At 36.7% G+C, this 16,102-nt stretch overlaps 1 protein-coding gene across 1 annotated transcript in view; it reads right to left on the bottom strand.

The window, feature by feature from the left end:
* The window catches only part of UBN2 (ubinuclein 2), a 79,410-nt gene that overhangs the window by 10,365 nt on the left and 52,943 nt on the right, over positions 1-16,102 (bottom strand). The window contains exons 12-16 of the mRNA XM_019959164.2: positions 15,528-15,578; positions 13,557-13,599; positions 8,314-9,864; positions 2,133-2,364; positions 1,604-1,693 (exon numbers count right to left, since the gene is read on the bottom strand). Of these exons, the coding sequence (XP_019814723.2) occupies positions 1,604-1,693; positions 2,133-2,364; positions 8,314-9,864; positions 13,557-13,599; positions 15,528-15,578 (1,967 nt within the window). The remainder of the gene's footprint in view (positions 1-1,603; positions 1,694-2,132; positions 2,365-8,313; positions 9,865-13,556; positions 13,600-15,527; positions 15,579-16,102) is intronic.

Genomic DNA, 16,102 nt, shown 5'->3' with positions numbered 1-16,102 from the left:
CTCAAAATGACTATGGTTTAACTGGTTTCCAGTGTCCTACAAATACTATTTCAACAAGTATTTGTTATCTACCTTATAGTCAACTGTGTCAAATGCTGCGAGGATTATAAAGAAACGCAAAAACACAATCAGTCCCCCTCCTTCAAGGAACTTATCACATTTTTTGATTCCCTTAGAAAACAAGGTCAACTTCAAGGTCGATTTCATTTTCATGCAGGTGAAAATTTCTTGCCATGACACAGTAATTAATAACTCTCAATTATTTATGTAAATGATTGGACCACACTGGGAGTGAAAACTCCAGCTGCATCTTTTAGTCCTAACCTGGCAAACATTGTAAAAGGTAGGAAAGTCTGCTATGGGAAGAATGATTTTTCTAGTTTTACATATGGCTATGTAACTTATATTGGGAAAATGCTAATCACTCTACTTAAACTGGACAAGAGTAGGACTGGGTGACCTCGAGGGCCCCAAAAAAATGTAGAAAATCTCTTATCATTTGTTGCCTTATCAAGGAAAATTAAGCTCCACCAGGCCTGAGTATTCTTGCCTGGAGAATCCCATGAACAGAGGAGTCTGGCAGGCTATAGTCCATGGGGTCACAAAGAGTCGGACACGACCGAGTGACTCACACTTTGTTCCCACGCTGGCACAACTATGGTCCTGTGTTCATTCTCTCAAGGAGTTAGTCTGGGGCAGCTCAACACTCGGGTGTCTTAGAGCATTTACTACAACCTACTGCCTCATGATTGCTCTGAAGCTCCCATTTCCACTTTGTGGTCAGCTGTAAACTTGCTCAACAACCATTTTAAATGCAGTGGCCAAAAAGAACAGTGAGGCCCTAGTCAGCTTTCAAAGTTAAGAGAGCAGCTGAGCTGCTCAAAGATGCTGAAAATGGCCCTCAAAATAGTTTCAGCATTTTACTGGGGTCAGCTGCTGATGAGAGCGAGAATCTGGAGGCCAGGGTTGGGTGCAGTGTCCACTGTTCAACTCCAGATCTCAGAGAATCTAGATGGGCTGCAAGTATATAACACAGAGAGTCTGAAATCACATTGGTTTAATCAGGGCTAAGACGCAGAGAAGAGTGATAGTTAAGGATACAGGCCATGGAGTCAGACTTCCTGGATTTGTATCTCAGATTAAACACTTATTATCCCATCAACTTGGGCAAGTTGCTTACCTCTGATTGCATTTCCTGATCTGTAAAATGGGAACTGTGATCTCATTCACAGGTTTATTTTAAGGATTAAATTAACTAATATGTGTGTCACAAGACTATCTGGCACTTTGGAAAATTTCTATAAAGGTCAAGTGTGATTAACTACTGGACATGATTTTTGTATACTGTCTTATGAATCCTATTCTTTGTCCTCATTCCCATATAACAAACACCTTCAAAAAGGCTCTCTGCACATGTAACAAAAGATCTCCTTTACCTGTTTCCTTTCTCTGAAAAGGCGTTTGTTGCCGATGAGGATTTGCTCATATGAAAATTACTTTTTCCAATCTTTGTCATTCTCTCACATTGTTTTCAGGAAAGATTTAATATATTGGTAAATCTGTATAAATATTAGATAGAGGAAGAAACGGGGGGCTCTCTTACCATTAAATGTTTGCTGTACATGTGTAGGCAGAGGTGCGTGGGAAAGCGCTGCTGCGTGCTGAGCTCCTGGCTGTAAACCCTTTAGTAAATCTGGGGGAAGAACACACTTGTCAGTGATCTTCTTCAAACTAAGACCTGAGCACTCTTAGATACAAAAATAAAAATAATTTATCCAATGCAAGCACAGGCCTCGACTTCAAAGGTTTTTTTAAACTAGAGCACATACATTATGTGTATAAATATAAATGTGCATGCAAATAACCCAGGAAATCTGACTTTCTCTTACTATAAATTTCATTAAGATAGAAATGTGGAATAGCCAGTTCACTTTAGAAACTATAAAAAAATTTCAGAGTCCAGTAATTCCACTTATTTTATATATACACAAGAAATAAACTGGATTTCTTTTAAAAAGAAATTCTATAATCTCCACTAACTCCAACTAGACTGCTCTCAATTAGTATAAATTTGTAAGGTTTCCTGTTCTCTCAAGACTAGGCAGCCATGTAAGAAAAAGAGCCCTACTTACTCTGAGTTAGGCTATGGTGGAAAGCGGCTGAGGTAGATCCCGAGGTGGTTGTCACTCCAGCTGTGTCCGTTCCAAAGCCAAGTAGCTCCAAGGGAAACTGGAAGGGCATGGTCACTGGAACAAGGCCACCCAGCATCCCAAAAGGAGTCACATTTTGATTTGTTACAGACAAAGGTGATGTCATGAGAGTCAGAGGTGAGGCATTAGCCAATAATGATGCTCCTGCTGTGGACTGCAGAAACCAGGGGTCAAAATACATAAGAAATCAAGTCTTTAACCTGAATTGATTTATTTTACTTAATATCCTCATGAATGTGAGACTGTGTCTTACGTCTACTCTAACACAAACTCTGGGAGACAGAAATGAAGGCTGAAGTGTAAATCACATTTCAAAGAGTGACCAATACTGGCTTTGGAAATACTTCTACGTTTCAGCACCAGTTAAGCTTCCTTAACTGTTATTGCAATGTCTGTATTAACACCCATTCCTCTCTTAATTTCTAAACTTGGATTTCCACTTTTGCTCTTATCTCTACATCTGACACAGGGAATTAATTCCATATAATTTCAATTCGGTCTCTGATCTGTAATTTAACTGTCTTTCTGGGCACAATCTCTGCAGCTTCTGTTCTAGACTATTACTCTCTCAGATCCCTCAACTCAGTACCCTGTACGTTCATCGTTAATGGCCATCCGTGTTTTCCTCTTCAAAAGCTTTATCTGCCTCTTCCTCAAAAGCTAACCACCTGACCTATGCCATGAATACCACCCCTGCAGAACTTTCTGTCACAGATGTCAACCAAGCACTGCACCTTCTCTGCATTTCCTCTGCTTTTGCATATACAGATACTGCTGACATATCTTAAAACCAACTGTCTTACAACCAACCATTACTCTTCCCTAACCCCTAGCAACAACCTGACTTATGTATCTTTTATTATCAAACGTATTGAATGGCAACCTTCATTTTCCACACTATCTCATCTCTTCTTAACCCCTGAAAGCTGATTTTCAATTCCACTACATTTCTGAACTCAGACTCCTAAGGCAAAAGGTAAATTACAGAGTATTTTGACACTCCCCAACTTGGGCTTTGACGCCATCATTATGAAGAAAAACACTTCAAAACATGCCAGCACTGATAAGCTTTCATTGAAAAATTACTGAAATATACTTTATAAAGCTAATTTAGTTCTTTGAACAATTTCCTATACAGCAAGTAAACATTTTTTTCCATTCCGACTTTTTTTGTGTACTTAATAAAGATTATAACCAAAATTTCTCAGTATCAGATATTACCTACTACATCTGCAATTGTGAGCTTTTTTTTATAGCCTTATTTTATCAACTCCAAATTTCTGTGGTAAAAAATTTTCACAGTTCTAAGTTTGGTCAAGAAAACTGAATTCTCTGAATATTTGTTAATCAATAATAAGCATTAGCAATTGTTACTTTTATTTTGTATACTAATGATTTCTACCAGTAAATATTATTAATAAAGGGCTGGTCATTTTATTTCTCAGTTAATCTATAGGGAAAATGTAGGTGATTTTCCCATGCAAAAATGCCACATCATCTCACATATTTATACACTCAATGGTCCACACCACTGCTGAACGAAAAAATGAAGAACATTCTTAAAAAGCTTTCTATTGTTTTTTCACTAGTTCTCCAATTGCCTTCCCTTACCTCCTTTATTTATGTGTCAAATTTGTACCTATAGTTCTGACCTCTCACCTCAGTTGCAATCCTGTTTAGCTAATGGTTTAGTGAAGAATTCCACTTGGATATCTAACCTCACCAAATTGGTATGCCCAGAATTGAACTCATCATCTGTTACAATCATTTCCCTCCCATATATGTTAACTGCTAAGATCAGTAGTTTCAATTCTTTCCCACCACTCAAGGCTTGAAACCTTAGTTTTTAAGCAACACAAAATGAAAGACAAGATGATCTCATATTCAACATATCCTTTTTTTTTTTAATCACAACTTTCTCCCACATTTAAGTGCAAATCTTTACAAATTTACACTTGGACTTAACTGTTTTTCTTACTTGCCGGTTGTTCCCCTCTACTGTGCCAACCATGATATTAAAAATGGGTGATTTGGGAACAAATTACTGACTTAGAAACAACAGTGGTTTGAAGCAAAAAAAAAAGGATCAGTATCAAGAGTTAACAAGGGTTTTCTCTTCTTTTTTCATCAACATTCTACTACTGTCTCAGGATAATATGGGGAACACACTCTAAAACCATGTTCCCCAAGCAGAGCCCTCCTGGTGAGGAACATTAAATACTGCTAATAAGGAGAACCCTTATGCTTTTCTGGAGCAGGTTCACTGAAGCATTAAAGCTGACAGAAAATGTAAATTAGGGCAACTTCCAAAATTAAGTTATGTTGTATTAGCAAAAGAAAAAAATGGCACCAGGTCCTAACTGTCTGACATTTTATACTTATAAAAACCTTCCATATCCACTTTTGTTTACAAAACTAAAATCAAACACCAGATTATCTAAATGTTACATCGCAGTTATAATTTTCTCTCACAGAAGATGGAGACCTTTTAAAAGCGGGGTATCCCATTGTTGGTATTATTCAGAAACATTACAGGAGAAGCTATCAACATGAAGCAGGCAAACAGTTCAGGATAATGCCCCATAATCAGAAATATTTTCCATGACCTCCACATTTCATTCCCAGGGGAAAATATAAAGGAACACCTTGCTCTTCGTGGTGGGCATTAGACTTCTTTTTAAGGACATGTTTCATTTTGGTGAGTACATCTGCCCCCCACATTCTCTATAACACCCAGTGTGGTTTTTTGAAATGTGTATCAGACCATACCACTCCCCTCCAACGGCTTCCCACTGAACACGAAGTAAAAGCCCAAGTCCTTATTGTAGCCCCCAAGGTCCTCAGTCACATGGTCTGGAGTTGTTTTTTGACCTGTCACCCCCCCATCTTTCCCAACTGTCCAGCCCTGTCAGGCTCTTTCCTATCTCAGTGTCTTCACATCTACCTTCCCTTTCTTGCCTGGGCTGTTTGCTCTTCTCTCCAAAAGGCTTGGTCCTAGTCATTCAATTATCAGCTCAAACGTTGCCTCTTCCAAGAGGCTTTCTCCATCTCCCTTATCCATGTTAGCAGCAATCGCACTTTATCATATTATTCTGTTTTTATTTTTATAGCACAAAGTATTTTTAAATACTGTGTTTTGCTTATCTTCGTCCTAGAATATATGCCCCATGAGAGGGGGCATATATTGATCTTGACTCACCCCAATTTTCCCAGCACCTAGAAGAGTGCCTGGCACATATTAAACACTTAGTAAATATTTGCTTAGTGAATTATTTTGGAAATTATAGAGTGGCAAAGACTGGATTCACAGAAAATCAATAAGCTGAAGGGCAAGAAAGAACAAGAAAGCCTTCAGTGCAAAGTTATTAAATACAAAGCAGGTAGAGATCAATCTGAACCTATAAAGACTTTAACTTTGGTTAACCTCAGGACCTGTCATTTTCACATCTGCACACAGCTAAAGACATCTTTCAGAGGCAAGTGGAATATTTTATAGACATAGATAGGAAATCTGTTTTTCGTGTTGGCTAGCTTTAGAAAGACAGGATCTAGGGGCCACAGGGTAGCTGATAAGACATCAATAAGATGTTCTGTTAAAAAAGAGAACAAAAGTTAGGAATAACCTTATTCAATTACTGATCTTTTCTTCAGTCAAACCAATAAGAAAGACAAAAAGGATCAGATATGAGGCAGGAACATTAAGGTCTCCAAATCATAAAGCCATTTTGGAGAGGAAGAAATCAGAAGGAAGGAGTTACATTTTAGAAACACAAATTTTGCCATGTAGCTTCCTTGATAAGAAACTAACCGGTAAACAATAAACCAAATTGTTCTTTTGGGATAAATGATCAACTGTAGGAAGTTTTCCAGGGTCGGGGTGGGGGTGGGGGTGGGGGCGTGGGGAACAGAACTGATAGATTCTGGAGATGATAAAAGACAGAGGGAGATTTAACTTTAAAGAAAACAAAGTAAGTGAAAGAAAAAAACAAGCAAATTTTAACTCCAGGAAACAAGCCCAAAATTTATGACTGAAACCACAGTTCACAATAGTTAGCTCAACATAGACAATCTTTTACAAAGTCACAGATTTAACCAAAAGTTGTCATTTTAGTCTCTGAAGAGAATGGGAGAAGTATAAGACAGTTAAAAGCCTTATTTATCACAATGAGAAGCTGAAAGATAACACTAAAAGAGACTTCCATTCATTCTTATTTTTAAAAAACACAAGAGAAAAAGCTAACAGTTAAAGTAGTTGACAATAGGAAGGAGGATATGGGCCATGGAACTGTCATTTTGGTTATAATCCTCTCATCAAATTAAATCAAATTAAAGATTGATTTCAAAAGCAGTCAATATTTTAACAAAGATAATAAAATAAGAATGCAGACGAACTCCTAGACCTTAGTTATAACTTAAATTTTAACATACGATCCCTAGGGGTTTTTTTGGCTATTTTCTTATTTCTGATAAAAGCAAAATCATATGGCTAAAATATCTATAAATCCTAGATTCAATTAATGAAGTGTCAGTTAATGGAATTTTGTTCTATATTAGAATTTTAGAATTCATTCATTCCTAAGCCTATAGTAGAGGCAGAGTGATGATCTGGGTTTTAGGTGTACATTGAATACCAACACTTAGCTTGTACTGAACAGCAGGAAATCTCTCAGATACCATGGGGAAACTTACTTCATTAGATGTTCCTATTCCACATAAATAAGATGCAGTACAAAGTCAGAGCACTTTCTTAGACAACAGAGTTTCATAAATAAGTCGTATTTTCAAAGAATAATTGAGAAGCTAAGAAATAACATCATAAAATGCTATTTTTAGAAAAGCTTATGAAACATACTATTATATAAAATCTACTTTCTTGAAGAGTCTAAAAAAAGTATCTGGAAAACATCAACACTGGTGAGATGATACATGACTTTTCTTTTTTAATTTTTTTCTGAATTTTACCAACTGTGAACATGGATTATGTTTCAAGGGAGAGGGGAAAAAGTTAAAGAAACCAAATGAGTAAAGTGAAGAACAAATCTGAGAAAGCCTCAGAATACAAATAAGTGGTAGATAGATGAAAATGATAACAGAAAAGATGACATGAAAGGCAGAGAGATGAAATATATGAGCAATAGAGCTCTCAAAAACCTAGGCAAATGGATCAGAAATGATAAGCAGGCCCATAATAGAATAAAATATTCTTGAGCTGAAAAAATGGGTGGGTCAGAGACTGAAAGATGTTACTATTTTCTAAGTACAAAATTACTGAAAACTATCTAGATAAACCTGGCCATTATCTGGGAACACTTGATTTTCAAAGAAAAAGATAAAATGTGATTAGCATTTAGGCAGAGAAAATATGTTACTTATAAGGGAACAAAATGTCAGAATGGCCTCAAACTTTTTTATAACCTTAAATAGTAAGGGTCAGTGGAGCAGTATTTATAAAATCTGGAGTGAGACACTTAGTGACCCAAGAAGTCTATCTATTCAAGTGTGACAGAAATCATCAGGTATATAAGTGCTGAAGTAGAACAACTTTCACATTAGCCTTTCTGAAAAGATTCCTTGAATTAGGTACTCCTGTTAACTGAGAGAGAAATTTAAATGAAAAACTCATGAATGGGGAAAGTATGGTATGAACAGACTACTGATACTAATTTGACAGATAATTATACATGAACAACTGCAAAATTTATAAAAAATAAAAATTTTATTCAAAAAGACGCAGTTAAAGGAAAAAAATAATATGAATGTATAAATTTGATTTTAAAAGTTATGAAAGTTGACAGGAGAAAGGGACAAGGACAGGGAAGAGAAGAGACAAGCGAAGGTATGTTAAAATCATAAGTGATGATTTTGTTCTGGACTTTGATAAGATACAGTTTTAAATTGTGTTTTTCAAAAATTTTGAAAGCAAACATGTGATTAAAAAAACACACCCCAACAAGTTTTGTCCCCAAGATTATCCATCACTGTGATGTCAACATCCATAAGTTATAAATTATAAACAACTGACACATTATAATAAGATCATTAAATGGAGAGAAATTACACCACCTTAACGTTTTCATCACGTAAGTGCATCTAACATACATACCTGCACACTGGCTGCTACCACTGAAGACCCTGAGGCAGAGGATGGTCTATGTGGAGTAGACAACGGTTTAGTAGCACCCTGTGTTCCACTTCCTGTTCCCCCAGATAGACTAGTCCTATTAGCTCCGCTTGAGTTAAGGTTGCTACCTCTGCTGGCAGGTACATTCATTGCAATTCCACTCAAGCTATTCTTCCCAACAGTTCCAGTGGATGGTGAGTTTGTTAGCTTTGAAGGGGCCTGAAGATTTTTTGTAGACGGAAGGCCTGAAGTGCGATTCAAGGGCAATAAATTCAAGGTGGGAGACTGTCTGCTGATGTTCATTCCACTGGGCTGTTTATGGACTGGGTTGTTACTGCTTGAGTGGCTACTCTGGGCCACTAGTGCATTTGGACTGGAAGAACTTGGGGATACAGTAGGTTTGGGAGTTGGGTTGGATTTAGAAATAAGTTTAGTTGATACTGAAGGCTTAGCTGACTGAGAGGGCTTGGGTGAGGCAGAAGGCTTAGGTGAGGGCAAGGGTTTAGGAGACGTGGCGGGTTTTGGAGATGAGGCAAGTTTTGGGGATGCAGCCATTGAGAAGGGGGACTTGAAACCCTGCGTGGAGATTTGTGACACCATCGCCTTGGCTAAATAGTTAGTGGAGGTAGTGGTGCTAGGTACTGTCCTAGAAACCAGGGAGTGGGACCCTTGAGAACCATTTCCAGGTGGGGGTGTAGATAAGGGAAGGCGGTACATAAGTGGCTTGTCTGAAGTCTTAGTAAGTGGGGATGAACAGGAAAGCTGGGGATTATTACTTAACTTCACCACTGGGTTGGTCTGTGATTTACTAATAGTCGCTTGTAATGGAGACACATAGTTCTGCTGGACAGCTGAATGCTGGTGCACCTTTGTTACTTGTGTTAACGGAGAAGCGTCTTGGGCCTCTGATGTTCCCAGAGTATGAGAAGAGGCAGCAACTTGGGCTTGGGAAGAGGAGGAGACATGGGTCTGTGAAGAGGAAGAAGCATGAATCTGGCTTGACCTCTGTAGTCCTTGCTGAAGCAGCCTGGCTGGCAAAGGTTCTAAGGAAACTTTTGGGTTCTGAATCGAAGAACCAGCAATAAGGCCTGAAGAGATGCCAGTATGAGCTAAATCCTGGGGTTTCTTTGGTACTGGCCCCGTGTGGCCAGCAATGAGACTCGACGAATGTGCAGTCTGAGTAGAATCTAGTTTTTTGGGTGTAGCCAGTGGCAGTTTACTCATGATACTTGCTAATTTTTCTTCTCTCAGTCCTGGACGAGGTTTTGCAGTTGACATACTTATCCTTGAGCCAGCTGGAGGGCCCTTGTTCCCATTGTTGATAACAGCTAAGGCTTCAGAAACAAGATCCAGTGCAGGTGGATGAAAGGAAAGCTCTTCATCTAGTGAGTCATCAAGGCAGATGGTCTCCTGCACTGGCGTGGAGCCAGAACTGGTAGAGGCCACGGCCGATGTGCTAGAGCTTGTTGAAGGACCACCAACTGAAGCCACCGAGGATGCAGGAGTTTTCTGGTCCTTTTTTGGACTACACTCCTAGCATAAGAAGCATTATATTGGAAAAACAAAAACAATTAATCAAAATTTACACAGTATTAGTTTTTAAAGCATTAGAATTTTCATAATTAAAATTCTACAGATCTCTTTGCCTTTATCTTAGGATTTTACCCATCTTATGTAGTATAGTTTGCTATGATACAGACCATCACTCCCTGCTTCCTTGCATTTTGGCCTCTTTGTATGCCTGTCTTACAGCTACCTACAGACAGTACACAGAGAAACCGGTATATCAAACTGATAGATGATTCAATTCAAGCACACTTAAATTATGTTTTCTATTCATTATGGTAGAAGTCATTCATAATTTATTTCATATATATTCACTATGAGCAAGGTACTATGCTCAGAAAACAAGAGTATTAGAAATTAAAACTCTAAATACCTAAGAGAGAATTAAGAATTTAACCTTCTTAAAATTCAAGGAAGAGATAGAATTAGAGCAGTTTAAAATACTTAAAGAGCGAAAGCATTAAAAAAGTGTCTTTCTCAAGAAAAATATGAAGTACTTGACATTTTATTTTTATAATTAAGAAGAAAGAAAACTACATAAAAATCATTTCAAAGTTTCAATTAGTTTTTAAAAAAGAGACAAATCCAAATAAAACCAAAGCCTTATCTATTAATTTATACCACCATAGCACTTACCTTAACTATAGTGGGGAAAGCATGGAGAAAAAGAGTCTCTACCATCTACCTTCTAAGGTTTTATGATAACAATAAATAGGAATAGTAAATTCTTATTTCTCTTAAGAATGCCACTGCACTCTAACTTTCTTAGCAATTTCTCTAAAACTTCTAAACAGCCCTGACTGAAAGCCTCAGTGCCTTTCAGCAGTCTGAAGTGTAGCTACATTAAGGCCAAGCCTGTCTGCTAAGACGAAATGCAGATGAGGCACGATGGCATTGACATACCAAAAACTCCATCACTATAAAGAGGACAGAAACTGAGAGTGAGGGAGGGTATCAAAATAATATTGGTAGTGTTACCAGTATAAAACTGCCATTTTAAAGTAAGTTCTTTAATATTTTTCTTTATAAAAATAACATTTAATCCACCCGAGAGTACTGTGTAGATTTATACTGGCAAATTGTTTAGGATATATATTTGAGTGGAAAAAACAGGTTATTCCTTTTATATAAAATGTTAATTCAATCTGGATAAATCAATGACTGGATGGGCAGATGGATTCAGAAGGAAGGAGGGGAGGCAAGGACAGAGGGCAGATGTGTACCAGAAAGTAAGAAGCTTTTTTTCCCTCTGTGTGAGCAGAAATTTCAGGATACTTTTACTTTCCTCCTTCACTTTTCTATATTGTTTGCATTTTCTCCTGTAAGCATTCCTTGTATTACCTTTATAACTGAAATAGGTATTGAAGGGGCATTAGAGCAGGAAAGAAAAAACAAATCAGAATACAGTTCTTTCCATTTGGGGAAAAGAAAAGGTAAATTCATCACAAAGATGAACAAAACAGAACTACCCTGGTGGTTCAGTGGTTAAGAATATGCCTGCCAATGCAGAGGACATGGGTTTGATTCCTGGCCTGGGAAGATCTGACATGCCTTGGGGGCAACTAAGCCCATGCCCTACAATTACTAGCATTAACTACTGAGCCCTTGTGCCCAGAGCCTGTGCTCTGCAATGAGAAGCCATAGCAATGAAAAGCCCGCATACCGCAATGAAGAGTACCCCCACTCAAAGCTACTAGAGAAAGCCCGTGCACAGCAACAAAGACCCAGTGCAGCCAAAAATAAATAAAAAAAAATTTTTTTAAGATGAACATAACAGACAATCCCACTGTACCATCCCAACACACCCGTTATCGGAGTTCTGGTAAATTCAATTGTATGTTTAAATAGATGTACCAAAATTTAACCAACTCTTTATGGTGGGTATTAGGAGTTTAAAAATAAGTCAAATGTCAAAACAAAACATGAACCAATAGATTTAATCAAATACTGGCTCAATATTATTTGGATCAGAAGTTAAAAGAAGGTTAACCAAGAAAAAGAAGACTACTTCATCTGTATTCAAAAAGCCTCTGACAATATTAAGTTAAGAAGACCACAGAGTAGCAAATACAGATCTTCTGGCCATAACCTCACAAGCAAAGAAACTCTATGCAAAGAGTGAAGGCTATGGGAAAAGTCTGAAATCTAAAAGGTGTGGGCTTTCATTACAATTTTAATTTCAAATGATTATAGTTTTCACTTCTAAAGGTTATTGTGGGTTGGCCAAAAGGTTCATTAGGTTTTTTCCATAACAGCCTACAGAAAAACTCAAACTTTCTGGCCAACCCAATACTTGGTTCAACTCTGCCTTGTCTATTTTGATGTTTTTCCCCACCCTTCTACATTTTTAAATATTAAATAACTTGTTACTTTATGTCCTATACATAATAAATTCATCACTTGCTGTTCTCAGACAACCAATTCTATTGGTTGTCTCTGCTGACCCACTCATAGGAACACTTCCTCACAATTTTCTCACGTATCCCATATTTTCAGATGTTTGACACAGTATATATAGTGACTAGGATTTGGCGCTTTCACCACCATGGCCTGGGTTCGTTTCCCAGTCAGGGAAACCTTTCTTTGGGCTTTCCCAGCAGCTCAGCTGATAAATAATCCTCCTGCAATGCAGGAGACCCCAGTTTGATTCCTGGGTCTGGAGGTTCCCCTGGAGAAGGGATAGGCTGCCCACTTCAGTATTTTGGGGCTTCCCTGGTGGCTCAGATGGTAAAGAATCTGCCTGTAATGTGGGAGACTTGGGTTTGATCCCTGGGTTGGGAAGATTTACTGGAGGAAGGCATGGCAATACACTCCAGTATTCTTGCCTGGAGAATCCCCTTGGACAGAGGAGCCTAGCAGGCTACAGTCCATGGGGTCGCAAAGAGTGGGATATGACTCAGCAACTAAGCACATATGTAATAAGCCTTTGAGGTCTGGGATGAGGGTACGTTATTCCAGAAAGAATGTGATTTGCCAGTGTCGTGGGTTAATACTAATCTAACAACTTTTAAGTTAAGGTTTTCCTAGATCACGCAGGTTGTATAAACTAATCCATGGAAAATTTTCAGGAAAGACTTTCTTTCCCTAATTCAGAACCAAGGCCAAAACACACAAATTTCTTAATCTTTCTACTGGTGAATGGATTCCTTTTCTAGTCCTTTTACTAAAAATGTCATCCTCTCAGAGTCCCAGGTTTATGGAGAGCTTCATTCCAATTCCCAATCTATTTAAGTCTATAAGAAAATCTTATCAGCTGTGCTGTGAAAGGTGACAGAAACCAGCAAATGCACCTAAGGGCAACTGAAGTTTCAGTGACAGATTAACTTTCTGGCAGCTTCTCCTTTGTTTTGAGACATGGATTTCACTCATTCAAGATCCCAGCCATGCTTTTAAAAGCTATTTGTCATATTAATATTTTATTCAACATTTCTAAGTAGTACTAAGCCTTAGAATTCAATTAATGTATATAAACCTCCCATTGCCACAGTCATCTGTTCTCCCAAATACAATGGTTCCAGGATTTTTACAATGCTTAAAAATACCCATCTTAAGAGAACAGTACCTAAATCTATGCTAAATGCCATATAACCTTTTCATCATAAGAACATATTTCAATAGTCACCAATTATCACTAACTAAAGATTTGGTTCAATACTTACCTTCACTTTGGGTTTAGGTGCAGGAATCACCTTTTTCTTTGCCCTAAGAGAAAAGATTAAAAAGGAGGTTATCTCAGTAGCAGTTAAGTCACTCATTAGGAAATGGTAACACATAATCTCATATGTAAGTATTCAGTTTATATGTGAATATACACCAATATTTTTACTAATCTCAATTAACTACAATAAAGGTCAAACCATTAGTAAAATGTAGATAATAAAATTTTTTTAATTAAATATAATTACTAAAAATAAAAATTAAAACTCAAAACAGGGTAATGAAGGTGCCTAAAGGAGACTTATTTCAAAGAATTGGTAGGAATTTGTAATTATTTATAGAAAAGAGCTTCAAGGAACTTCAAGCTCAAATGAAACCATGCTAAGAGGTTATAAACGAGATACTATTTAAAAAACAAAACAAAAAAATCCTCAAGTTTTTTAAGAAAGTTATTTTTAACATAATAGTTCAAATAAAAAATTTCAAAGCTGACAGAAAAAGGGCAATAAAAAAATACCATGGACGCTTAGAACATTTGTGAACCAGTGTGAAAAAGTGAAAAGATTAAAAAACTCTTACAGGTTCTTCAGCATAAGAAAGTACTCATATGTTTGCTGAATAATTAAAGGGTTGTAAAGCTAAAACTGTCTGAATATTTCTACTTCACTAAATTAACAAATGTCTTAATTAAAAGTTTACAGTCAATCTACAACTTCATTAAGGTAACAGTAATATTCATGACTTCCAGGCCTACATTACCACACAGATTCCTACTTTCTGATACAAAACAAAACAAAAAGTTAGCCATAATAATGAGGTTACTAAAAAAAAAAAAAAAAGACAAAAAAATGAGGGAAAGGATCTATGTAAATTCTATGTTTTAGAATTAAAGAAATAAATTATTTCTATACTTAAATTGTAATGGGATTTTAGGACTATAGGGAAATTAAAGGCCTAGAATACTGACATAAATACACCTAAGTGCACAAAAAAATACATTTACACCGACCCTAGGATATGTAAACCACCTGCAGCAAAGTAAACCTATAACAAATAAAACCAAACTACTCCAAATTTATACCCCAAAAAAACAAAAATAGCAAGATCTGAAAACCAAAACCAACTTCAATATATCTACCATAGTATACTAACAAAGTGTCCTTCCTAAAAGCTGTAAAAAAATTCTATCTACTACAATTATATATAAGGAGAGGGGGAATTTTGTAACACTACCCAGATGTTATCCAGACCTCTTAATGGAGTACTGAACTAGAGTTGTTCAGTAACTTCTCAGTGACCTGATAATTTTATATTTTATTAACCCTTAACACTACACTTCTAGGCTATAGAGAAGGAGCCTTAAGTTGTAACTAAAAATAGAATCCTTGTCAAGATAACCAGTATTCACCCAAAAATATAACCACAGAAAAATCTGCCTTTTTACTAGAGACCTTTCTTTAGTAATTACATCACTAATGAAAAGATCCACTTTGGGACAGAAGGAAGGACATGAAGAGTACATAAATCTTGTGGAATAAAACACTCTGCAAGGCAAGGCTAGGTAGGATATATACAGAACTGTAGTGGAAAGCAGGAGGCTAACAGATGACCTTTGTAGATGGTCATTAAGAGGAAAAGAAAAAGGATACAGAAGAACTGGAGGGCAGACTGTCCAGGAACAAAGGAAACCACTGAAGCCTTCCTATTTAAATGGCTTCTCACCACCAGATTTCAAGCCAATATGTTACATTATGGATTCAAGTTTTTAGAGACTAGCCTGAGAAGTTTTTTAAGAGAGAAATGTGTCCTTAGGTCTAGAGAGTCAACAGTTAAAATGATTTTTTTTTTAAGCTGTGTTAAGACAGATTGTATGTTTAAGTCCTATTTTACCTAGCATTTAATGAATATTGTTTTCGAAATATCATAATGTGAATAAAAATAAACGAAGAAATCCAGGGTCTGCATTTACTCACGGAGCAGAAGTAAGATGATTATGTACACTCCGACTTTCCTTAAAAAGCATTCTGGAAAAATTTAAAAAAAAAAGTTATTTTCCATAGCAGACAATAACAGGATAATCATTTTGTCATTTTAATCATTTGATACTCAATAGGCTACTACTTGCTATTTACCAAATAAAGACTTACAATGGTACAGTAAATTCAATAACCTATATTACGCAAAATTTTATATTACCTCTTTATTTAAATATTTTAACAGATTTCTGTTGATTTAAGATGAACACTTTAGGATGACAGGTTGAGACAACCAGGCCTATTGATTTTAACATTCTATATTTAACTCTTTAAACTGAGCTACCCTTAGTTTTTGAGATACCACTCTACACTGACTATATTTTCAATAGAACTAAGGCTGTGCCTCTTTTTTTGCAGTCTAAATCTTGTATTCAGTTACTTATCTTCAAGATATCCATATAAAGTCCCCCTCCCAAAGTTCATAACCTTCTTCCCCCCTCCATTTTTCTCTATTAGGAAGATTTAGGTGCAAAAAACAAAAAGTGGTCAGTTAAAGAGAGTCACTTTTATGT

The sequence above is a fragment of the Bos indicus genome, chromosome 4 (genome assembly GCF_029378745.1).
Source record: "Bos indicus isolate NIAB-ARS_2022 breed Sahiwal x Tharparkar chromosome 4, NIAB-ARS_B.indTharparkar_mat_pri_1.0, whole genome shotgun sequence".
NCBI lineage: Eukaryota > Metazoa > Chordata > Mammalia > Artiodactyla > Bovidae > Bos > Bos indicus.
This window is presented reverse-complemented; position numbering and strand designations above follow the sequence as displayed.